General features: G+C 48.4%; 1 protein-coding gene across 11 annotated transcripts in view; it reads left to right on the top strand.

The window, feature by feature from the left end:
- Positions 1-26698, top strand: part of myo10 (myosin X) — a 72860-nt gene that overhangs the window by 8680 nt on the left and 37482 nt on the right. For all 11 annotated transcript variants that reach the window (XR_009526863.1, XR_009526856.1, XR_009526854.1 and 8 more), the window contains exons 3-4: positions 6464-6622; positions 19851-20038. Coding sequence is in view for 1 of the 11 variants with exons in the window: in XM_060058041.1 (XP_059914024.1) it covers positions 6464-6622; positions 19851-20038 (347 nt within the window). In the remaining 10 variants the exon portion in view is untranslated. The remainder of the gene's footprint in view (positions 1-6463; positions 6623-19850; positions 20039-26698) is intronic.

The following is a 26698-nucleotide window of genomic DNA, read 5'->3' as shown; positions in this document are numbered from 1 at the left end:
GATAAGCATTTTAGAATCCACCAACATGTTCACACTGCAAGGTAGGAAGAGCTGAGACAATCGTATGTAATGTATGATGTTTGAATCTCTTTCTAATTTAATCTTCAGCTGAAAACTTCATCAAGTTAATAAAGTTTGTTTTGTGGTTTTTAATCAGAGGTTTTTAGCCAAATTGATTTCAGATACGTTTATTGTAGGAGAAGGTAGGGGTTAGACAGTGCAGAGACAGGTCATTAGGGAGCAGGTAGGGGTTAGCCAGTACAGAGACAGGTCATTAGGGAGCAGGTAGGGGTTAGCCAGTACAGAGACAGGTCTTTAGGGATTAGGTAGGGGTTAGACAGTACAGAGACAGGTCATTAAGGAGCAGGTAGGGGTTAGATAGAACAGAGACAGGTCATTAAGGAGCAGGTAGGGGTTAGAGGGTCAAACCCAGAACCTTTTGAACACCTTAACCACTAGACTCCTGCCTCAGGGCTGTTTGATGAGGTCGGTATCTAAGGTTGTCTATGTCCAAACTCATTTCCTCACGCAACAAAAGTGCAGTGAATTGACGGTGCAGCAGTATCTCTCTGAGCTGGGGGGGGGTGCAGTAGGTCTCTGTGTTGCCGAGGGGGTGGGAGGGGCGATGTTCATCCTCGGATAACAGCAGGTCAGGTGTAACACTAACTGGGTCCTCTTCAAAACACATCAATTACACCGGTGGCAGCAACGGGAACACACTTCCTTCCAGAGTCGCCTACCCTTCACATTCTTCCATTCTGTCGTCCATGTTACAACCCCGCTAATCCCCGAGCGTTTCTTTACGCTGCGGCTAATTTGTCTGTTGGCTCAACAGCTGATTGCCCTGCTGACCCTGCAGACAGCAGGTTCTGCCTCAGCCTTTTGTTTCACTCATCTACCGGTTAGCATATGTCGCTAGGCTTAGCGCCTCTTTAATGCTATTGTTTTCAGCTCCCCTCCCCCCCCCCCCCCCCACTCCCCTTCGCCCCCCCCCTAACAGCACACACGGTTTCCATGGTGGACCAATTATCAACCCTAATTAGGGCAGGGTCCACTTCCTGTCCCGGCCAATCTCATTGAAGCTAGACGGACGGACAGACGGGTTGATAAACAAGCAGACAGACGGACATATGGATATCTGAGCACACAGACACAGATTGGAAGGCCAAGAGAGACATGCAGATTGGGGAACAGACAGACAGACAGACAGACATAGAAGCAGATATGCAGAAGGACAAACGGAGAGATTGAAAACAGATTTACAGACAGATGTATAGACATATAAACAAACCGATTAGAAGACATAGATTAGAAGACGGACAGACAGGTGATGATACTCCGCCCAGAGAGGAGAGAGAGGTGGAGCAGGATCTGACTAACCGTTGATCTCCGGTCTCGTCCGACAGGTCTGTGTTTAGACTGTACACCCCCCGACCCCACCCCCCGACTCCACCCTCCGGTCTCCGCCCCTGATCTCCACCCCTCACCTCCGTCATGTTGGATTATCTTGAGCCGTGTGTATTTTAGTGAGGATGTTGTCAGGTTGTGAGCTAATTATTACATTTAAAGGCACCCAGTGCAACTTTCGAGGCTTAAAAATAAACATTCAATTTCTAGTCTTTTTTACACGTAGTAAGTTTCAATAACTCCATACCATTACATACCGACATTTAAGCAGCAAAGATGAGACGTCGTTGTGTGGTGAGAACTGATACAAAATCAATAACAACAACAATGCCGCCATTTTCTTTATTTTTTGTAACCTACAATAAATAAAGCAGGCTTCCAGTCAATGGAAAAATGGCTTCTCCCCACCGGCGATTGTTGTTGTTTACGATTTTCTATCAGTTCTCACCACACAACGACGTCTCATCTTTGCTCCTTGAATGTCGATATGTAATGGTATGGAGTTATTGAAACTTACTACGTGTAAAAAAGACTAGAAATTGAATGTTTATTTTTCATTGAATGTTTACATAAAGTTGCACTGGGTGCCTTTAACAGACAGACGGGTGCACGTACAGACAAACACAAAGGCAGACAGACAGACACTCCCTCGCCTGGGAGACAGATGCACGGACAGACAGACACTTTGACAGAGCGACAGATGTACCGACAGACGGACGCATACAAAAGACGGGCAGACAGGCAGCAAACGTCACAGTTTCGGTCCCGAAGGTCGGGTCTCCATGGCAACGACCCCTGAGAGACGCTCCGGTGGCGTCTGACCCCCCCGGTGGGGCGTCACTACGCTGGAATGTCGTGTGTGTGTGTGTGTGTGTGTGTGTGTGTGTGTGTGTGTGTGTGTGTGTGTGTGTGTGTGTGTGTGTGTGTGTGTGTGTGTGTGTGTGTGTGTGTGTGTGTGTGTGTGTTGTTCAATGTTAAATATATCCCTGGGGACAACCCCTTACTGAGTCCACACACACACACACACAGACACACTCACGCACACCCTGATTAGGAGACTCTTTATGGGACCTCCAACTAATTAGCAGGCTTGTTAAACTCCACTCATCCCTCCTCTGTCATCTCTCCTCTCCTTTCTTCTTTCCTCCCCCTCCCTTTGACCCATCCGGCATGGGGCCTGATGCTCTGACCCAGGCCTGGTCCGAAATACCCTCCGAACTTCACCACTACACTGTAGAAACACCCTTTAAACATCAGAAATACACTGCAGAAATACCCTTTAAACATCACCACTACACTGCAGAAATACCCTTTAAACATCACCACAACATTGCAGAAATACCCTTTAAACATCACCACTACACTGCAGAAATACCCCTTAAACATCAGAAATACACTGCAGAAATACCCTTTAAACATCAGTACTACACTGCAGAAATACCCTTTAAACATCACCAATACACTGCAGAAATACACTTTAAACATTACCACTACACTAAAGAAATACCTTATAAACACCACCACTACACTGCAGAAATACCCTTTAAACATCAGTACTACCCTGTAGAAATACCCTTTAAACATCACCATACACTGCAGAAATACCCCTTAAACATCACCAATACACTGCAGAAATACTCTGTTAAACTGCAGCCTTACACTGCAAAAAATACATTTTTAAAATGGAATCACTAAATTGCAAAAGGGCAAGGGAGAGACGGAGAGGGGTATAGGCAGACTAAGTAAATTAAGAGTTTTCTATCGTATAATAATAATAATATAAAAATAATATAGATGTATTTATTCTTCACCTCCAGTGTAGTCTTCAGGCTATCTGGGCTGGTCTAGAATCAGCACAGTGAGTGTTGACTACTGCTTGACCTGCACTGTTTCTTATCAGCGTCTCTGCCAGCACGTCTGAGGCCTTAAATCGTGACGCGTCCTGATAAAGAAGCTGTATGGCGCGGAGCCCAGATGACCCATAAACAGCTACGTTCTGCTACTACTGCTACCATCCTACTGCCACTGCTGCTACCATGCTACTGCCACTGCTAGGTTGGTTCCTGTTGCTTGTCAGTTGAGGTCATGGGTAGGTAGGGAATTTATACATATATATATTTTTTTTTTTTTCAGCGGTAGCAAATGATTGGAAGGTTGTTTTCATTTAAAAACGAGAAAATTCGCTCATCCTTGTACAGAATGAAGAGGTGCTGTACAAAAACGTAATTATAGTTTGCATCTACCCTAACACATATATATATTTTTAAAGCACATAAAATAATTTGGGTCGCACATAAATTGACAGGGTCGGTCGGAAACCGGAACCAAACAAAAACAATTGTTAAGCCCTACTGCTACGATTACTGCTGCTGCAGAGGATTCACTGCTACTAGTGTGGCTTCTGTAGTGTATTGGGTAAACTAACATTTACTAGACCGACACAGACGTTACTCTTTACTAATTTAGCGATAACCTGAAAATGTGTCTCTCCTGCGTAGCGACCATACATCAAAAGGCTAGCTAGCATTAGGTTACTGTATCTACTGCAATCTAATGTAACTACTGCCCCTAGTGGTCACATGTGTGTAGCCCACTCTACAAGAGCTTCCCACGAGCCCACTCAGAATGCACTCATGCCAGCAGTTGAACATGAAGCAGAAGGGACTTAATGTATGCACTTATTGTATGTCGTACGTCCTGGCACAAAATAATAAATACAAAGGAGTCGTGTCGCATCTTATCCTAGCTATCTTTGTTGTGTACGGGGAATGGGTTAACCTTGTGATAGTGCTTGGCACTTGGTTCTATGAACGTCCTTACTGTACCGACAGAGATAGATTGTTGTTTCTCTTTCTTCTGACAAATGTACTTATTGTAAGTCACTTTGGATTAAAGCGTCTGCTAAATGCCCTGATTGTAAATATATGGTATTATATGGGGGAACATGTCAGACCAGTCCCAGGTTACGAGGCTGTGTTCCCCCAGGGCAGGGCCCCTGCAGGGGAGTCTGGTCCTGTCCTGACAGGACCGTTTGGAGCCGGCTGATCCTGCAGCTTAGGGCTCCTCACGGCTGAATGCTCGCTGAGCACGACTGGATCTGCTGTCAGAGCATAGAGGGACGCACTCAGACGGACACACCAGACCAAGCATTGAAGACCCGTTTCATCTAGTGAGGAGATTTATTCAATGGCTAATTAGCTTTAGAAAGACAACTAGAAATAGTAGGTTTAGTAAGGCTTGGAAAATCAGTGCTTCATTCTGCATATTTGATGTTAAGACTTCACTTTGAGAGCCTTTCTTCGAACAGTCAGGATTTGGTAGATTGCTCAAACCCCGACCTTAGTATCGAGCCAATTGCTTGCAGCGGGACCTCACTGACCACTCATTCACCATCCTAGCTATCTCACATCTGAAAGTCCCGTCAGGGATCAACAAAGTAATATCAGATCTACCTGACCACTGAGGGACCATCATAGGCGACCTGGTCTTTCCAGCTGAAGTGAAGCAGAGTGTGGGTTCCTCTGAGTCTGAGCTGGGAGACCAGCTTCTATACCCAGTAGAGAGGGGATCACATGGTTGTGGTGCTGAGCTCTTCTGATTTGGGGATATAAAACCTATGGCTAAGGTCTTCCCGCTTTGGAAAGTCAAAACTCAAAGCTATAATATATATAATCAATACTCAAAGCTCGTGACCCAGAGCAAGCTTCTGTTTGTTGTTATCCTGCGGTAGCTACTGGAGCTAGCTAACTAGCTGATGGCTCGCTCTCGCGCATCTGTGTTCGCTCGTGCATGATTGCGCGTCCATGTACTTGGAATGGGTGGAGTCAGAGTCAGCGTTGAAGGAGAGGGGGTAGGACCATTTGAGTTGTGTATTTTCAAAATCTGATGGCATTTCGCAAATCCCATTCCCAACCTTTAAGCTATGTTTGTTTTGTCTCCTGAGTGTGTACTTTGGTGTGTAGTATTCGAGGACAGAGAGTAAAAACCCAGGCACGGCCTCCAATCTGATGATGAGATTCTTGAACGCAGTACACATTCATATATCTGTTTACCTCATTATAGATTACAGCCGTTAAGAGCATGGAAAGTTCAATGTCATGTTTTTCTTTCTCGTGGTGTTATGTGAATGTGTGTGTCAGTATAATCTAGTGGTCATGGTGTTTGACTCCCAGCCCAAAGGGTCTGGGTTTGAACTCCAACGTCGAGGCTAAAACAAACCTAACTAAACCCCTACCTGCTCATTGATGACGTCACCAACCTTAATTCACTGTGGGTTGCTTTGGAAAAATTCATCAACTGATTAACTAGCAGAACATGAGTGATGGAGACGGTGTGTTCAGTTCTCTACTGTGTGACCTGTGGTCTTACCCATGACCGTACCTGTGCACCTACTTGTCCTCTTACCTTTGGTCCTACCTGTGTTCCTACCTGTGGTCCTACCTTTGGTCCTACTTGTCCTCTCACCTGTGCTCCTACCTGTCCTCTCACCTGTGGTCCTACCTTTGGTCCTACCTGTCCTCTCACCTGTGGTCCTACCTTTGGTCCTACCTGTTCTCTCACCTGTGCTCCTATCTGTCCTCTCACCTGTGGTCCTACCTTTGGTCCTACCTGTCCTCTCACCTGTGATCCTACCTTTGATCCTACCTGTTCTCTCACCTGTGCTCCTTCCTTTGGTCCTAGCTGTCCTCTTACCTGTGGTCCTACCTGTCCTCTCACCTGTGATCCTACCTTTGATCCTACCTGTCCTCTCACCTGTGGTCCTACCTTTGGTCTTACCTGTCCTCTCACCTGTGCTCCTACCTGTCCTCTCACCTCTGGTCCTACCTTTGGTCCTACCTGTCCTCTCACCTGTCCCCTCACCTGTGGTCCTACCTGTCCTCTCACCTGCGGTCCTACCTGTCCTCTCACCTGTCCCCTCACCTGTGGTCCTACCTGTCCTCTCACCTGCGGTCCTACCTGTCCTCTCACCTGTCCTCTCACCTGCGGTCCTACCTGTCCTCTCACCTGCGGTCCTACCTGTCTCCTGATCTGTCACCTTCCCCCCCCGTGTCTCCAGGTGTACACCTACAAGCAGAACGCCCTGAGCAGGCAGAAGGTGCAGGCCATGCACCCCAGCAGCATCCAGGGGGTGGAGGACATGGCCACGCTGGACGACCTCCACGACGGAGCCATCATGCACAACCTCCACCTCAGATACCAGCACCGCAAGATCTATGTAAGTACCGAGCTCCTCGCCCTCCATCCCTACCTCTGGTTCCCAATCCGGACCCCTATACCCAACCACTACAGGGGTCAGTTAAACCTGCTTTAAGGGGAAACTTCACCCATTTCCACTAAGCTTTGTATCGTTAGAAACCCACTCATATTTTTGAATGGTCGTGCATCATTAACTTATTTTGGGACTTCAACAGCAGAAACTAACATCCACAGCGTCTGAAGCTAAGCTAACAGAGGCTGTTGATGAAACTGAAGTACAATGGCGGAAGGTACTGGATCTGACAAAGAAGATGGCACCATGTAAAAGTTCACCATTTCGAACGAAATACAAACGAGGACTAATTCACTGAGTTCACCAACTAATACTCTTCACTAGAAATGTTGTGTGAAATGATTTTCAAGCAGTCTTGCGGTATCAGCTTGGTAGATGGAACAGTGAGGTGTCCGATAGGCGGAGATCTAGACCAGCGGGAGTGGCCAGCGAAGTTGTGCATCGTGGTGCATGGTGGGAGTTGTTGTCTTCAATCCACAAGCGCCAAAAAGTCACTTTCTGCCTTTTCTCGGTCAAGACGGCACCAAATTAGAATTTCATTTTATTATTCGACTACATATAGGACCCAATTTCAATACATATTCATGCCTCCACCGGTGAAATGCTCCTTTAAGGCTCAGTTTAGTTTATCCGTTATACACAGATCTCCAGCTCTGTTCCTGGATCCCATTCCATACCTCTCAACCCAATCCTTAATCTGGAAGCAGGGATCTTCTTGTGACCATTGGAGCAATAAGTGTACTGCTGTCCAGAATAATTCAGTTTGATAGCTTCGGATGCGTTTACATAATGTCGTTGGGTCGCCATCTTTCCCGATTAGTTTCTCACTCGGTTGATTCCTCTCATGAACATTTCATCTTTGAGGCTGAGACCAAACATCCATCTCTTATCCCAGATATTACGATGCTGTACCAAAGCAAACATGCCTGCTGGTCTCACCTTGACCTCTTGCAGTGTTTTTTTTATTTGGACAGACGTCAACAGATTTTGTTTGACAGAGTCGCACGTCCTTCACATGAGATTTTAACTTCTCTGCTTTATCGTATCCAAGAGAGAGACAGATAGAGAGACAGATAGAGAAGGAGAGAGAGATAGGGTGAGGGAGGGAGAAGGAAGGGGGAAGGAGAGAGAGAGAAAGAGAGACCGGGTGTGGGCGAGAGAGAGAGCAAGCCAGGGGGTGAGGTTGACACATATGGGCAGGCAGGAGATCTGGTTTTTCTTCCGGAATGTTCTGTGTGTGTTCCACCATGTTCTAACAGTTCTCCCCGCTCGGCGCTTAAATGAAAGAATATGAGTTTTGTGTCAACTTGTCTGGTTCGCGTTATGCAGTTATTACTTTATGACGGTTCCCCTCCGCCTGTCAGAAATGTTTTCTTCTCTTTAAATCCTGTGAGAATACACACAGGAGCAGGAACGACTGGACTGCTTTCCTTAGCAAACGATTGTAATTGACCTACAGATCTCAAAGTTACGCTTGAGTTACTTTGGGCCCCCCCGGTGGCGCCCCGGGCAGAGCGAATACCATTAAGGCTCAGTCCTGATCGCAGTGACACGGGTTTGATTCCTGCCGTGGTCCTTTGCTGCAGGCCCTCCCCTCTGTCTCCCATAGCTTCCCGTCGATCTCACTATATAATAAAGTATGAAAGTATGAAATCAAATTAAAAATCAAATTAAAAAGTTGCGCTTCTTTGATGATGCTGGTAAGGAGAAGCCTGTGAATGTGTGCGGTGGGTCTTGGCCGGTGAGAAACGGTCTCACTGTCTAGCCCTGCCAATGCTCTGTATGTCTTTATCTCCTCTATTTTAAGGTGTGGTTGCATCGGAGCGGTTGCATTGGAGACTGTGAGAACCACCATTTTGGATCGCTGCTATTCTTTGATTTCCTCCCCGTATTTTCATAGCCACTGCTGAGATTCGGTCTTCCATTTCCATCCACGGAATGGGACTTTTACTCTGGAGCTGAAATGTTTGCTTTGTAATATTTGATGTCAGCGTGGTGTCTCAGTGGTTTGTACTGGCTCTCTTCAGGGATGGGGCACGGGTCGTACCATGTCTTCTTCAGCACAGGTCAGAACATGCGTTATGTTCAAGGAAGACGTCTTTATCGCTCACATGTCTTTGTTATCTTCAGTCCAGTTCGACACCGGCCACATGGGTGCTTCCATGAAACGTTGGTGTTGAAATCTAGACTCTTTTAGACCTGATGTCCCTGACCCGCTCACGGTAACCATAGACGACGGAAACCTTAACAGCACCCGTGTTGTTTTTGGGTGGCGATGACTAATCGCTTGCCTCCATTTTTAGTTTTCCATGAATCCTCGTTTTAAAACCGGCGTTTAACCTGGCCAGCTCAGCGTTGTTGGGAAGCCAAGGGCAACACTAAACTCTGACTCTGAAGGGTAGGAGTCGCTCGGTTTGACGCTTGTTTTAAAGCCTGGTATTCTGGCCGCGGGCTTGGAAGCGGATTTGGCAGTTGCTAGCTGGTTGCGGCTAGGCAAAGAGCTACGTTAGCTTTTGAGACAAAGATTCCAGCTCCGTGCGTCCAAAGTAACGGTGAATGTGAGCACAGTGAATGCTTTTCATTGTGTGAAACGTCTCGTTGTGTTGCAACTCACGTTCTACTGCCACTTATTGCTAGAACAAGACTAAAATCCATCTGAATCTATTCTTGTATTGGTATAAAATAGCTTCATCTGGAAAGCCTAAACGGTAATCAGAAATAACCCCGCTAACACAAGCTTCTAAACCATCCCACATGTTTCATTCCCGTAACAGAAAACACTTTCAACCAATCGGCTCTATATTCACCGTCCACCTTTTGATCAACTTTTACTGCCCGCCTTCATCCTGACGCCAGCGTCTGTCCCCAAACGAGTGGCCCGCCCGGCCAACAGACATCAAGAGCCGAGCACCGATCCAAGCAGGCTGACCAGACGATGAAACCATCAAGCGACCGCTTCAGAGCAACCGACTTCTTGTTGCTCGAAGCTTCGGCCCAGGCACCGTCGCGCCAAACCTCTCTCATAATTCCCCTTGTGGGCTACGCTGAGTGTGTGTGTGTGTGTGTGTGTGTGTGTTTGTGTGTGGGTGTGTGTGTGTGTGTGTATGTTGATGGGGGGGTGTGTGTGTGTGTGTGGGGAGGGGGGGGATTGATTGGATAATTTCAACCATACGGCAACATTCAGCCGTGATTAGCGGCTGGATGGCGAGGAGGTCGGAGGTCAGCGGGGCCTCGTGACAAGGCCTCCTTTGTGTTCGCCGCTGCTCTGAGTTCCCCGGGAGAACGCTGGCTCAGCTCTGTTAATCACCTCAAAGTACAGGAGTCGACCGGCCGGCCGCCAACTCTCTTGTTTTCCGTGTATTCCCCTTCGTAGCTACGAGCTGCATTAGCATAGCGACAGAACGTCCTTTGTTTGCATCATTAGCATGCCGCTGTAGCCGCGGTGATTAGCCTCGTGAAGCGTTTCTGCGGTCTGATCGAACGGGTATCGATGACGTTTAAGAGGCTGTGGTTTGCGTTGATGTTCTGGGCTCCTGACTCATGATAACTGGTTCCCACGTCCGAACACAGTCCTCCTCCATACCTAGTAGCTGTTCCCCAGAGCCCTGCTTTCCTTCTCGCCTGACTGCAGAGCAGAACACTCTCCCTCCAGCCTCGTGGAACTTGTTCCAAAGTTCTGTTTGTCATGAATGTTTATCGGCATGTAGAGCAGAACGCTTCTAGATCCTTTCGATGCTTTCAGCCTGTGTGTGCCTGTGTGTGCCTGTGTGTGCCTGTGTGTGTGTGTGTGTGTGTGTGTGTGTGTGTGTGTGTGTGTGTGTGTGTGTGTGTGTTCGCGTCTGTAACATCTCCAGTACAGACCCACGCAGTCTGTCTGTCCCTCCGTCACAGGGTCGGTTCTGTCGTTTTCTGTGTCAGCAGGTCATCTGCCAGGTGAAGAAGGTTGGTCCCTGCTCTGGGATCTCCACAGTTTAGGTTACCGACACGTGACTGGGATTCAAACCCAGAACCGTTCAGCCGGGATCCTCCACTGTTCCCCCAACCCCCTCACACGCTGGAGTCATTAGACTGTATGAGTGGGAGGGGGGGGGGGGGATTCGGTTTGGGGTCCGAGGGGCCCCTGAAGTCCTCGGTGCTCTCTGATGCTCGTCTGACATCGTAGTTAATAAATTCTTGTTTATTAACACAGGATCATAATCCGACTTCATTAAAGTATAGGGGAGGGTGTTTGTTGTTACGAGGCTGAACTAATATCCGAACTGTCTGAGCGAGGCTGGACCCACAGGAAGTGTGTGTGTGTGTGTGTGTGTGTGTGTGTGTGTGTGTGTGTGTGTGTGTGTGTGTGTGTGTGTGTGTGTGTGTGTGTGTGTGTGTGTGTGTGTGTGTGTGTGTGTGTGTGTGTGTGTCTTTGTACGTCCAGTGTGTGTGTGTGTGTCTTTGTACGTCCATTGTGTGTGTGTGTGTGTCCATGTCTGTGTGTGTGTGTGTGTGTGTGTGTGTGTACGTCCATGAGTGTGTGTGTGTTTGTGTACGTCCATGTGTGTGTACATCCGTGTGTGTGTGTAGAGGCCTCCTCTTCATTGTACAGTATGGGGGGGGTATTACGGGGGGCCCCTTCAGAGGGTGGAGGTGATTCAGTGTTTGATGGACTGGTATGGGGGGGGCCCCTCTGTCACATGTTTGAGGGGGTCCTAGAATTCCTCGCAGCACCCCTGATGGAATCACAATGAAAACAGCTTCTCTGAGCGGATCGGATTCCACACGCCAGTCGAACCTCTTTCACCGAATACCTTCGTCCTTAGATCATGGTAGCTTCTCGTCGGTATGCCCCCCCCCCCCCCCCCCCCCCCCCCCCAGCTCCTCCCTGACCTTTCATCCCACGATAACCTTTTGGTTACCTGAGCTGTCAATCAGCAGACGATTTGAGGCCCACTGCACTCCACACTCCAGCTCGGTTTAACGGCCGCGGGCCACGTTGTTAAATACAGAGGAAGATGCTATGCTTAATGGATAGCACCTGAAGCTAAGCGCTAACCTGGAGTTAACCCTAATGCTAACATGGGTTAGCATTATGCTAACTCTAACCTGAACTCTCAGGGACTTAGCTACGGGGCTAACGCACGCAGATGGGGTTAACTAAACCAACGCTAATTCCAGGTGCGTCCCTTGGCGCTAATTGGCGTTAGTTGGGTTGAACGGGGCCGGCGGACGGTTCTAGAAGCTGTGGTGGTTCTGTGATTAGAAGCAGCTGTCGAGGGGTGCCCTCACTCAGACATACGCACGCACGCACACACTCACGCATACACTCACATACACATACACACACACACGCATGAATGCACATTTATTTGTGGAAGATTCCAGTATAAGGGCCAGCAGTTTAAAACTACTACCTCATAAGTCCATCTCTGCCTCTCTTTCTATCTATCTGTCTGTCTGTCTGTCTCTGCTGGAGGTCGGTCAAACCCAAGTGCTTTTATTACATCTCTGTTTTCTCAGCGTGGCGAAGAAGCCAGGGCAACGAGTTTATTGGTCTTTGTGTGTGTGTGGGTGTTCATTCAGTGTGTGTGTGTGTGTGTGTGTGTGTGTGTGTGTGTGTGTGTGTGTGGTGTTTAGTGTGTCTGTGTGTGTGTGTTCGTTCAGTGTGTGTTTAGAGAGATACAAATTCTGTTCAATGCCATATTCTCATCATTGCCTTTGCGACAACGAGACAGAGATCTGGTCGATCCAGTGGTCTCGTCCGCACGGGAAGCAGATAAAAATAACCTCTCCGGTGAAGATGAAAGCTCCACCTCTGGCCTCGTGACGTTCTCCTGGCGACGGCACTAGGCTCCTTGACTGCCAGAATGGAAAACCTCTCACACACATGACATCCCTCGGCATGCTAGGCAACTAATACAAGTCAGCGCTAAAATGCATGCTAACCCCCCCCCCCCCTTTGGCTGGGGAGCGAGGGGTGTTTGACACAGATGTAGCCACCGGAAATGCAGGGTTTAAAACGTCCAGCGTGTGGAACCAGGTAGCACATGTGGAGTGTAGCGGTGGGGAACCATAAAGGGGATTTATGGGCTCTAAACTCTGAACCAGAGCGTTATGAACCAGAGGGAGTTCTGGAGCGGAGAGTTCTGGACCAGGGAGTTCCAATCAAGCCCACCAATCTGGTTCTTGAATACTGATGCTGTCGAGGCGGGATGAAATGAGGTGTCGCTAACGATGATTAATCATGTTTAGAAAACAGAAAACATTAACACCCGCAGGAGGACTTTAGACTCACGCACACACATGCACATGTCTTTGTGAAAGGTTCCAGTGTAGGTGCCAGCCATTGAAAACACTGTCCATGAGTCCATCTCTCCCAGACCGTCCCTCTGTCTGTCAATGCTGGAGGCCGGTCAAACATTCATACGCACCCACACACTCATCATGCACACGTTTACAAAAACACATTCCTAAGCACGGCCACCCCATGAGTGCGTCCACAGGGGGTTCAGAACCCCAGCGTCCGAAGGTGAATCACGTCCATGTTGATCCATTTCGGTCCGTGGATGGTGAGGGGTCAGGGTTCAACAATAAAGTCAACATAAACACAATGAATAGTTTTTCATTGTTGAGTAAGTTGTGGTGACAGGATGAATATGGCGGTATGGGGGGAATGCGAGTCAACGGCGTTCCTCTCCCAGGACATTTGGATGTTGTTCTGGTGACCTCTTCACTGGGGGGGGGAGGCTGCTTCGTATCAGACATGGGTCAGCCTCCCCCCCTCCCTCCATCCCCCCCCCCCCCCTCTTCCCCCTGCCCCCCAGCACTCTGCAAATACATTCCTCACCCCACCATGATGGAGGGAGAGAGGGAGGGAGAGGGGAGAATCATTTAAAGTGACAACCTTAATTCCAATGTTTACACTTTCCACTAATTTAAAAACCTCTAGTTAGTGTGACGTGAAGTTATGTGCGTCAAAGAACTTTCATGCCAATATGGCCCCTTTGAATAGGAGAGAGAGAGAGAGAGAGAGAGAGAGAGAGAGAGAGAGAGAGAGAGAGAGAGAGAGAGAGAGAGAGAGAGAGAGAGAGAGAGAGAGAGAGAGAGAGAGAGAGAGAGAGAGAGAGAGAGAGAGAGAGAGAGATCCCCCCACAGGGTCACTCGCCCTCTCACCTCTCCCACCTGGTCTCCTCTCACACACTAATGCCCCCCCTCATCTCCCACCTCCCACACTAAGCCCTCCCATTTCCTCTCAGTACATTTACATTAAGACCCAACAATTTTTAAGTGCAAGGATGTACTGCATACAGTCAGTGCGAGGCTATGCAGAGTCTCGGTCAACCCTGAACAGTAGGAGCTCCATCTCCCCAGAGAGCAGTGAGAGTCATGCCCTACAACCCGAGACCCCCAGCCTGCATGGACCTCAGACGTTTCTCACGCTGGACACCAAGCCAAGCACCCTGTGATGTCACCTCCTCTGCTCGTGTGTGTTGGAGTGAATGTTATCCCTGGGTGATGTCACTTCGTGTCAGACAGGTAGCCCCGCGCGGAGGGCAGACTTTTCCCAGGGTCCTGTTTGAGTCTATTTATTTATTGTTCCACGACCAGAGCGTGGACCGCTGCTCCTGCTGTCGGGTGGACCGCTGGTATCTCAGGGTTGCTAGTTCAATCCCCCCGCTCTGCTCCCTCTGAGGGCTTCTGGGAGCTAAACCCACACAGCCTGGAGCCATTAGAGGGTTCTCACTGCCTACATTGTTCGGAGCAAGAGGAGATGTTCTGCGGTGCGGCTGGTTGTCATTTAGCGGTACCGCGTCTCGTGCTGGGAACCAGTACGAACCGGCTCTTCGAATAATCTCTGGAAATATACTCTGGTTTAGTTGTTTTGTTCTCTTTCTCCTGAGTTTGGAGACTTTATGTTCTGCGCTGCTGTGTGCACCGTGCATTAATCTTGGTTTTCGTTGTCATGTGTGAAATCCGTCTTTTTTTGCCGAGAAAATAAACGGTTTGTGAACGAGCGTTCCAGCAGTGAACCCGACGCATTCCTCACATCATCCCGTGGCCGTGTCATTTATTAGCACTTCCTTTCGGACTGCCCCGCGGAGCCAATCAAAACAGAGCCGCCGGGATCACATGACCAGTTCAGTGCAGTTACCCACTGCATGTTGCTACAGCAGTCATTCACTCCATCACTCTGTCGCTAGGCTACGCTTCCTGCTGTTTATCACCTAGATGCTAGCTCGTACGACGGCGGTCTCTCTGTCAATGGGCAAGATTCCCTGCTGCCGATCACTCAGTCCGCTAGCTGCTAGCTGGGACTGCGGCGCTATCTTTGTCACTAAGCTATATTTCCTGTTGCCGAACACTCAGTCCACTAGTGCGCTGGCTGCTAGCAGTTAGCTGGTTCGGCGGCACCACTGTCACTGTCGCAAGGCTACATGCCCTGCTGCTGATCACTCAGAGCGGTAGTTTACTAGCTGATAGCTGCTAGCTGGGACGGGGGCGGTCTCTCTGTCGCTAAGCTACATTTCCTGCTGCGGTCACTCAGTCCACTAGCTGCTCGCTGGGACGGCGGTGCTGTCTCTGCCGCTAAAGGTGCTTGCACACCGACGCGCGGCAACCGCCTCGCTGCCGGAGGGTTCAGTGCGGCGGTGTGAAGGGCCCGGCGTCTTCAAAAGCGGCTGCTGCTGCCGCCGAAAGTTTCAAATCTGTGGGTGTTCACGTGGGCGGCAACCGCTTTTTGTAGCCCCTTCCCTCATTGAAATGAATGGAGGCGGCGAGTTGCCGCGCGGCGGTGTGAAAGCAGCTTTAGCTACATTTCCTGTTGCGATCGGCTGCCAGCTGCAGCCTGCCGGGTTTATCGGAGGTCTGGTTGTGATTCTGAGTCGGTCCATCTGGGCTTCATTTCCTGCGCGGAGGCCGGTCTCAGCGCCTGGTGGCGGCGGCCGTGGTGGGAGTTCTGGGAGTTCTGGTGCTGGGAGGAAGAGAGGAGGAGCTCTGGGTCGGCTGTCCGTCTGTACACTCCAGCACACGGACAGAAAGGGACCCAAGGAAACGCCCACTGATTGGCTGAACCGTCTGACTCTCATATTTTGAATCTGTTTGATAATGGTGAACTAGTTTTGGCTGGTTGGGGTCGGTTAAGCTGTGTGGGGTTTTCGTTGATTTGCCGTGGAAACCGTAGCCGTCACTTTGTTGCTATGACTACCTTTCATCTGCCAACGTTTCCTCCTAACCAATCGTATTCCGACAAGGATTTGAACCAGCCAATCCGCAGCCAGGTTGGCAGGCACGCCACACAACAGAGTAAACAGAGATAGTGTTTCTGCTGCGGTACGGAGCACAACGCCAACGTACTCGTCCCCCGACACGCTGCGTTAACACCCTGGAACGCCAGGGGAGCGCTCTCCACCACCACCACCACAGCCAATAGGGAGACTGCAATCCAGGACCTCAGCCAATTTAGCTCCCAGGAGGAGCCTGTCCGTGGAGGCCGTCACCGGGCTGGGGGTTGGAGAGTGGGCCCGACCGATTGGTGGTGATGTAGCGAGGTGGAGGGAGAGTTCCGGCCGGTTCTGGGTCCCCTGGGACCGGGAGTCAACCACAGCCTGCAGGTCGGTTGGATGTGCCGACGCCGGTGGTGGAGGATCACAGATCACGTTGTGTCCTCTGTTTCGAGGAAGAGGAAGGTTGTGGCTTCAGACGACTCCGTCACTTCTGCATTCATCAGTGCAAAATAAAAGTTTGTTTCCCTGCTTTGTTCTGCTGAATGCAGAAACAGAAACGAGAACCTCGGCCTGCGTCGGTTGGTTTACGGCATTGTTGTAAAACTGTCATGTACTGCGTTTGTAACGTCGAGTAACACCTTCGCATTTATGGTGGTGGTAAACTGTTAAGTGAGGTGAAGCTTTCAACAACGACCCCAAAGTCACACACTGGAAGAGGCTGGGTTCACCGGTGTGTTTGTTTTAAAAGGTTTTAAAACAGTTCAAAGTGTTGAAACCAGGGATGGAGACGTTGTTTAAAGCGAGCACACAAACCAAACAGCGCTCCCGATCGTTCAGCACTATGCTTATCAGACCGGGGCGTTGCAGAGCTCTTGAGTCCGACTTTCCAGTTGAGAGCAGACCCTGTGAGGAGGCCCCTGTGATGAGACCCTGTGTAAACAGGAAGACCTTCTGGTGTGGTGTCTTAACACAACCAGGTCCAGATACGCAACGTGTATCTCACCAGACCCGCACTGTTTACACAACACGGTTGTGCTCGGCTGCCCTGCCAAACATCACCTGGTTTATGGTTTGATGATGCTACGAGCTACTGCCCCCCTCCCGCCCCCCACCCAAATCCCATTGTTCCCATGTGTGCGTTCACAGGAGGTAGTGCACACGCTATTTGCCATGTAAATAGTTCCTCAAACTGCCAGGCCGATGGTTTTGCATGGCAGCCGGGTGCAGACAATGCAGGTCAGTCAGTCTGTGGGCTTTCTAGATCTCTGTCGTCCTGAAGGGATTCCTTCAGGAAATGTGGGAATCCGGTATGGGGTCAGAACAGTCTCATTAATAATGAATGCGCAGAGAAGGATTCACAAATGTATTTTGTGATTTATATATAAATTACTCTCTTCTCACAAATACATTTCAAAGCACACACAATACAAATGGATATCGGATATGAATAAAATAAATCCATAAACAAAAATAAGTTTCACAAACACATTTCTGATCCACACACAAATGTGTATTGTTTTAAATAAATGTAATATAAATCCATAAATATATGAATTAATAAAATATTTGCAATTTTCATAAAAAATGTATTTGGATGTTGTTAAACTTGAATTTACAAGACGCTTTTCATTTGTGAACTTGTTTGCATTTGTGAGTGACTGTGAACTGGTCCGTATTTATCTGTGGATTTTTGGAACTCTCTGTAGCCAATCAGATGCCATATAAATACAGACCAGTTCACACACAAATGCAAACAAGTTCACACATGAAAAAAGTTTGTATGTAAATGTGACAACATCCAAATACATCTTTTATGAAAATTGTAAATATTTTTTTAATTAATATTTTTATGGATTTATGTTAAAAGTTATTTAAAACTTGTTTTTGTATAGGGATTTATTTTACATTTATACATATCGATATGCATTTGTGTGTGCATTGAAATGTATTTGTGAGAAGAGAGTAATTTATGTATAAATCACAAAATACATTTGTGAATCCTTCTCTGTGCATTCATTATTAATGAGACTGTTCTGACCCCATGATCCGGAACATTCCCACAGAATCGACTTCACGTTGGGAAATGTTCGGACAGAATGCGCCTGATCGGGTTCCAGCTAAACATTCAGTCGGAATGCGTTCCGATTAAGAATGTTGGTTTGGAACGTCGTCACAACATCATGTGACCCGGAGTTCTCAGTGGCTCCAACTTGTGATTCCGCATTTGTCTTGAAGTATGCTTTACCGACCTGGTAACACACACACACACACACACACACACACACACACACACACACACACACACACACACACACACACACACACACACACACACACACACACACACACACACACACACACACACACACACACACACACACACACACGCTACATCACTGTCGTGGAGAGCTTGATTTTCTCTGCCAGCAATTACTTCTACTGCTGTTTGTGTGCATTTAAGTTAGCAAAGAACTTCAACACACTCACACACATATACGCAGCCACATACACACTTGGCATTGCGTTGGAATGGACACACTCTCCTTTTGCCCTCCTAGTTCGTCAGCTAAAACAAGTTGCATATTTTACATGGAACAGCTCTCACATTGTTTTCGCAAGACAATGTAGTTGAGCTTATTTAAGTTAACTCCTAAAGCACATCCAAATGTATAAAAATCAGCCCTCGCCAAAGTTGTGTCAATTACCGAACGCCTAAACAAATGATGAATGCATGAAATCGATATGAATACATGAAAAGCATGAAACAGGGGTTTATAGACGAACTAAAGTGGGAACATAGGTGGTCTGAGGGACAGAGCGGGAAGGAGACACCAGCAGTGAGTAAACAATACCTAAAATGTTCCAGGCTGCAGATCTGGGTTCAGATGAAGTTCCAGTTGAGGCCTAAAGCTTCTTCTCGTTGTCCCACGATGACCTCCAGGCCCGAACAGCAGGAGCTCTGAGCTGAGGTCCTCCATTAGACCTATCATCTGTGGGTCTCCACCGCAGAACCCAGCTCATGCCATGACTCTGCTGGCTCCACCAGCCTCTCGTTCATCACTGGGTTCCTCTGACGTTTGACACATGACACCGGTGTGGAGAACATACGTCGGTTAGCTCCGGAGGGGAAAGCCCGCCCCTAAAGGTCGCACGTTCCTCTGGCTTTTCGGGGCCTTCTCCGGTGAAACGGCTCAGATTCGGATTCCACTTGGTTAGAACTGGCAGGAACGACTGAGAACTGGTCATAACCGCTTCTAACTGTATTTATTTAATTGTATTTGACTGTAATCGAATGCAAGGGTGGTTCCCATGAATGTAACCATATTTATATTTTGAAAGGTTTTTGCACTTTTACTCTAAAAGATCATATGATCTCAGACTTTTTTTTTCATATTTTTTGGACAATGAAGCTGTTTCATTGGTTCTCTCTTTGTTCAGTGGCATGTATCATGTGCTTGCAGTTAAGAACGTTGTTGAATACAGTCTTTCAATACAATTCAAAGGGCCATCTCAGCGAGACCGCTCGTTAACGTCACTAACGAGACATCTCGTTAACGTCTGTAACGAGACCTCTCAATAACGTCACTAACGAGACCTCTCAATAATACTAACGAGACCTCTCGTTAACGTCGCTAACGAGACCTCTCGTTAACGTCACTAACGAGACCTCTCGTTAACGTCACTAAAGTTACCTCTCGTAAACGTCACTAACGAGACCTCTCGTTAACGTCACTAACGAGACCTCTCGTTAACGTCACTAACGAGATCTCTCGTTAACGTCACTAACGAGACCTCTCGTTAACGTCACTAAAGTTACCTCTCGTTAACGTCACTTACGAGACCTCTCGTTAACGTCACTGACGAGACCTCTCGTTAACGTCACTGACGAGACCTCTCGTTAACGTCACTAACGAGACCTCTCGTTAACGTCACTAACGAGACCTCTCGTTAACGAGCCCTCCCTCCCCCAGACGTACATCGGGTCCATCCTGGCGGCGGTGAACCCCTACCAGCCCGTCCCGGAGCTCTACGGACCGTCCGCCGTGGAGCGCTACTCGCGCCAGCACCTGGGCGCCATGGAGCCCCACATCTACGCCGTGGCCAACGAGTGCTACAGGGCCCTCTGGAGGAGGGGCCACAGCCAGTGCGTCCTCATCAGGTACAAGACACACACTGCATAACGCACTCGCCCGCACACACACACTCAGCCAGTGTGTCCTCATCAGGTAGTCGACACACACACACACACACTGTATATAATACACACACACACACACACACACACAGCCAGTGTGATCTCATCGGGTAGGCGACACACACACACACACACACACACACACTATATATAATACACACACACACACACACACACAGCCAGTGTGTTCTCATCGGGTGGCAGATGAGAACACACACACACACACACACACACACACACACACACACACACACACACACACACACACACACACACACACACACACACACACACACACACACACACACACACACACAAAGCCAGTGTGTTCTCATCGGGTGGGAGATACACACACACACACACACACACTGTATACATTACTGACATCAACACACACACACACATCCCCGTGTATACGAGGCCTCCTGCTGTTTCATGAAGGGGCGCCGCCCTTATCCTGCCAATAGCCCTGTTAGCTCGTTAGCTCACCGCTTGCTCACGACCACCGGTGGTTATGGGTAAAGAGCGACGCTTGTCCTCTCTTGAACCTGTTCATCGGTCGGTCTGCCCTCTGTCGCAGTCTCTCTCTGTCAGACTCACAGACAGGCAGATGGCTAATCGGTTGTTTAATGCAGCCATTACCACCAGATGCGATCAATCCTGAGACATCTGTTAAATATAGCAACACTGGCTCGGGAACAGGACCACAAATCAACGAAACAATGAAACCCCACAACCACTCCCAACGAAGAGAATGTTACTCAAACACCTAAAACACTCAACGGCAACACTCAAACACCTGAAACACTGATACACACCTCAGTTTGTATCTCCCCCTGTTTGTTCCCGTTAGCTAAAATGTTCTCCTCGGTAAGCCAGCTGTAAACGCTGCGCCACTGTGACCCCAGGCACCATTGTGGAGCGTCAGCAAAACGCTCACCACCCACGGGATCGCATGACGTCTGTTTGAAGTTCAGCTCGGAGCAAAAAAGTACAAAAAGCCAAGCTTGCAGTTAGGCGGTTTCCCTGTGACGGCAACAGCATGGTGGTTAGCTCGCGGTGTGGTCTGACAGAATTAGCCACATGCGCTACGGTGAGAGCTACTGCTAAAATTCAGGGTTTAGCTAAGTGGTCAGTCTTGTAAATAAACTATATTTTGACCCAGCGCTAATGCAGTATCTCCCGTTTACGACTTAATCCCTTTAATATATAAACCTGGTTCTTTCGACAGTTTAAAAGGCTTGCCGGGGCGACCCCGCTGTTTAGAGTTCGGCTGCGTTGCCAACTTCTCCCGTTTGATCTCGCGTTTGATGTGAAGTTAAACTATGAGTCTAGCGCAGCACTTCTGCGCTCTGTGAGCTGCTCCGCGCGCCGGTCGAGCTGCTAAGCGCCTGAGTGTTTGAGGCTTTGTTTACGAGCTGCATCAAAACGGATGCTAGTTCTCCTTTCCCCTCCCGTCTTGTTCGGCCAAAATGCGTTTTTTTCACGGAACCACTCTGACATTGTTCTCGCAAGACAATGAAGTCGAGCAGATTCGAGTTAACTCATGAAGCACATTCAAATGTTTAAAACCAGTGCGAGTCAATGTTATCATTTAATGAACGACTAAATGATTGATGACAATGAATGAAATCGATATGAATATATGAAGCGCATGAAAACAGGGGTCCATAGACAAACTAAAGTGGAAGCAGAGATTGACTAAGAGGCGGAGAGAGAAGGAAACACAAGCAGCAACAAATCCTAAGAGATTCCATGCTGCAGATCTGCTGTTCAGATGAAGTATCTACTGTTTGATCTGCAGTGAATCTATGACACTAAAGCAGAACTTCTTCACTCACTACTGCGCTCAGCGTTTAGCAGGCTAGCTGCTAAACCCTTAAAGGGATACTTCACCCATTTAGAACCGGCGTTCTACCATTATAAAATCGCTATTGTAATATAAATAAATCTATAAATAAAATATCAGTCTAAACCAGTCTCCCCTTGGCCCATTTTTTCTCATCTAATTTTCTCCCGAAATGACGTCAAATGACGCGTTTTACGTCATTTCGGGAGAAACCTCTTGTCCCGCTAGAAGGGCCGAGGACTACAACACACTTTTGGTGGAAAAATGTTCAACCAATAAGGAATGAGAGGGGGCGGGAGCTCGCGTACTGAGGGGGAATGAGGGGGACGGGAGACCGACAGGTGGGCGGGGCAGCGAGCGCAATGCACTGTGGTAGTTGGAGGTGATCTTACTTTGAGCCAGTGAGACCATGAAAACACTCTTTCTGCCTTTTTTCAGCCTAGGATGAATCGATTTCAATTTTTTTTTCACATTTATAATACATTGAATTATTTAATTCATAAAACCTTCATATTCCCACCGGTGAAGTATCTCTTTAAGTGTTTGAGGCTTTGTTAACAACAAAGAGGGATATGGATAGCGTGTGCCTGAGTCAGAACCGTTAGCAAAAAGTTAAACGTGTAATCACACGCTGTGCTCAGTATTAGATGGAGGCTGAGGCTAGAGGCTAGCTGTCCAAGAGAGGGTAGAGGCTAGCTCACGAATGTGAAGCTCATTGAAAGAGTTGTTGGAACAGAGTCGTTGGAACTACTGGCTAGCTGAGGCTAGCTGATGGAAGCTACTATATAGAGGCTAGCTAATTGAGGCTGGCTCCTAGATTAATAGCTGAAGGAGGATAGCTACTGGATTGTGGCAAACTAATAGAGGCTAGCTGTAAGAGGCTATCTGATATATAGAGCCTAGAAGAGGTAGTTAACTGCTAGTTAGAAGCAGGCTGGAGCTGCAGGCCATCCGAAGATAATAGACTGGGAGACCAGCCATAAGACTTTCTGTGATCTTTTCTGTTAAAGATGATGACGTGAGAGGAGTTGTTGGTAGAAGGCAGCGCTTTGTAAAATATTAACGTCTCTCTCACGTTATTTATTCTCACACAAGAGAATGAATACATTCTTCAGTGTGTGTTTACTCTAACACAGGGGTGCCCAACCAGTCGATCGCGGTCTACCAGTAGACCGCCGGCAAGATCCCAAGTCGACCGCGAGGGGTGAAGAAGAAGAAAAAAAATAAAATATATATATATATTTTTTTAATAAAATAAAATTTGTGCGGGACATATACGCGCGGTATTTTTTTTAATAAAATAACATTTGCGCGGGACATATACGCGCGGTAGCGCATGCGCTGGTTCACGGTACTTCCCCCCCCCCCCCCCCCCCCCCGCTTGAAGGTAGGTTTGCAATATTGACACTAGGCCGGTAGATCTCGGGAGGTTGGCTACTTGAAAAGTAGATCTTGGGTCAAAAAAGGTTGGGCACCCCTGCTCTAACATCTCACAACAGGGAGGGGTGTGTGTGTGTGTGTGTGTGTGTGTGTGTGTGTGTGTGTGTGTGTGTGTGTGTGTGTGTGTGTGTGTGTGTGTGTGTGTGTGTGTGTGTGTGTGTGTGTGTGTGTGTGTGTGCGCCTGCGTACGTGTGTGTGTCCAAAGCCTTAGCAAAGCAGACTGCAGACACGCACATGGACGCACATAGACAGACACACTTGTCTCACATTGGCACTAAAACACACACACACACACACACACACACACACACACACACACACACACACACAGGGCAGAAGTTGAGTGTGTTTTATGATAGTTATCAGGCAGGGCGGAGTGTTTGAAGTGGTGCTTAACCAACATGTGTGCGTGTGCGTGTGTGTGGCTAATAGCTGACTAACTATAATGAGAAACTATAAAGTGCGACACAGGGAGCGTTCGCCGTAGACTGAGGGATTCTGGGTAATCAGAGCCAGCCGCTCTGGCAGAGAAACCATCAATCTCTCAGAATATCACACACACACACACACACACACACACACACACACACACACACACACACACACACACACACACACACACACACACACACACACACACACACACACAATTAAACACACAGCCTTATAAAAGTCACCCTCTCATTATTGGCTGCTAAACCGTTTTCGCTGATTCATGTCCCGCCCTCCTCAGTTCTTTTACTGGCCCCCCTAGGTGCCACTCAGCCTGTGGTCCAGAAAGTAACAAAACATGATGTCTGAAACACAGCCAATGCTCACCTGTGTCAGGGATTCTGACTGAAGTGAAAAGTTGCAAAAAACACTGAAGCTCCTAACAATTTCTCAAAACATCGGCCTTCTTAGCAAAGCTAAAGCCACAGCTATGGCCACTAATAGACATTAATGTTCTCCTCACCTTCCTGCCTCATATCTACTGAGTAATACGACTCAGTGACCCTCCTCCTCCTCCTCCTCCTCCTCCTCCTCCTCCTCCTCCTCCTCCTCCTCCTCCTCCTCAGATAACCTCACAGCACTGGAGACATTAAGTCTTCATCTGGATAACTCTCTGTAGGAAACATCTCAAATAAAAGCCATCTCCCCTCCTCTCTCCCCTCATCTGGTCCCCTCTCCCCCCCCTCTCTTCTCCTCCCCTCTATTCCTCCTCTCTCTTCTGTTTCTCTGCTCTTCTTGTCAATCTGTGATCAGTTGCATCCGTCTCGATGCTCTATGAATCCGAACCTCAGCACTTAATCATCCCTCCGTGTGTGTGTGTGTGTGTGTGTGTGTGTGTGTGTGTGTGTGTGTGTGTGTGTGTGTGTGTGTGTGTGTGTGTGTGTGTGTGTGTGTGTGTGTGTGTGTGTGTGTGTGTGTGTGTGTGTGTGTGCTGCTCGTAGCCCTCTGGCCCCCTGCCTGGGCTTTTTAAATAATTCAAGTTAAAGGTCTTTAAAATACTCCCTCCCCCTGAGCCACACGTGCACACACACAGTTTGCGCGTCCATTAAAGATGAAGCTCATAGTTTTCACGCTTTAGTTTTATGTGCTACCTGTTGTGAGCTGTAAGTGGCGTTGCCTGCTAAGCATACGGTTGTTTACGATGCATTAGGGTCCAGGCTAAAGTGTCCTTTAGCTAGCCAACAAAAGGGAATAAGTCAGCCTAAAAGTTTATTTTAGATTTTATCCTTGTTTGGATATTGCGGTTAAAACCACGCCCCCTTTAACACTAACATCGGCCTCTTAAACGCTAACATCGTTCCGACCGCAGTCGCAATGCTAACCGTCGCTTATGCTTTCTAACTTTCTAAGCTAACTTTTTCCCTTGGACTAACTTTCTCTCACACTGGTTTTCAGACACTCTTTGGGTTAACTGGCAGCCTCTCACCAAAGTTCCCAATTTTCAGAGAACGAATTAGGAATCGGCCACCTAGTGTGTGTTTTTATTAGCTTACTGTCCGAACTCCTGTCGGTCCACGGGGGGGAAGGGTACGGAACAACAGAGTCATCAATAAGGTCCCCATTGAGTCAGAAGGTGGACTGGAGAGGCACGCTGACCTTCTGAAACAAAAGCGCCCCCCCGCCTCGGTCCATCTGTCCGTCTTACGTCTTCGTGTTTAAATGAAACGCGTTTGTCAGCATCGTTCCGGGCGGGTGACGGTTTGAAGACGCTCTCCCTTTCTGGAGGCAGCGAGCTCCCGGCGACGTCAGGACACTATGTCTTCATCTGCTGCTTTGTCCTACTGATTTATTAATCCAGCTACCGCCTCCCTCCCTCCCTCCCTCCCTCCCTCCCGTCGGCTCTCCCCCATTCCTCTCCTCCTCAATTGGCAAGCAGAAGGAGGGAGAGAGGAGAGGGAGGAGAAGAAGGGGGGACGGGGAGGTGAGGAGGAGAAGGAGGAGTGAGGGAGGAGAGGATGAGGAGGGGGGAGGTGAGAGGGGGAGGGATGGGAAGGAGGAATAGGAGCAGGGGAGGCGAAGGAGGGAGGGAGGGAGGGAGAGAGGGGAGGAGGAGGGACGGGGAGGTGAGGGGAGGAGAAGGAGTTAGTGAGGGAGGAGAGGAGGAGAAAGGGGGGACGAGCACAGTGTTCCATGCAGTGGGTGACGAGGTGTGGGCGGGTTGCCAGGTTGGTTATAAACCCTCACACCCTCGTCCCCAGTCGGGGCCCTGGGTTGCCAGGTTGGTGTTAAATGTGGCCGGGAGATGTCACCGTGTCACGGAGACGTCGTGCGTGGGATGGAGCCGTGACTTTAACACTCACTAACCACATGTTATTACATCCTCCCTCACACACACACACACACACACACACACACACACACACACACACACACACACACACACACACACACTGACACTCTCTCACTGTCAGACTCCTCACACACACTCACGCTAGTATAGTAACTTATCTTCTCAACCATTGTTTTACTTTCATCAATGCTATTTACACACTCACACTGTCACTCTTACACACGCACGCACAAACACATGCACACACAGACACTCTCTCACCGTCAGACTCACACACACACACACACACACTTATAGTAGCATTAACTCTCTCTCAATGAAAAACCTACTTCACTTTATTCAATACTATTAACATACTACACACACACACACACACACACACACACACACACACACACACACACACACACACACACACACACACACTATAATTACCGGTAACATTACATGCCACTTATACGTCAGTCCTTTCTGTTAACCCTGTCGGGCCCCCTACTGTGATTTGCTAAGAGACCAGACCAGCCGGACTGGTCTGGTATTGGTGTTTGGGTGG

Source organism: Gadus macrocephalus, chromosome 8, assembly GCF_031168955.1.
Source record: "Gadus macrocephalus chromosome 8, ASM3116895v1".
NCBI classification, from domain to species: domain Eukaryota; kingdom Metazoa; phylum Chordata; class Actinopteri; order Gadiformes; family Gadidae; genus Gadus; species Gadus macrocephalus.
The sequence above is the reverse complement of the archived record's forward strand: the minus strand, read 5'-3'. Positions and strand labels throughout refer to the sequence as shown.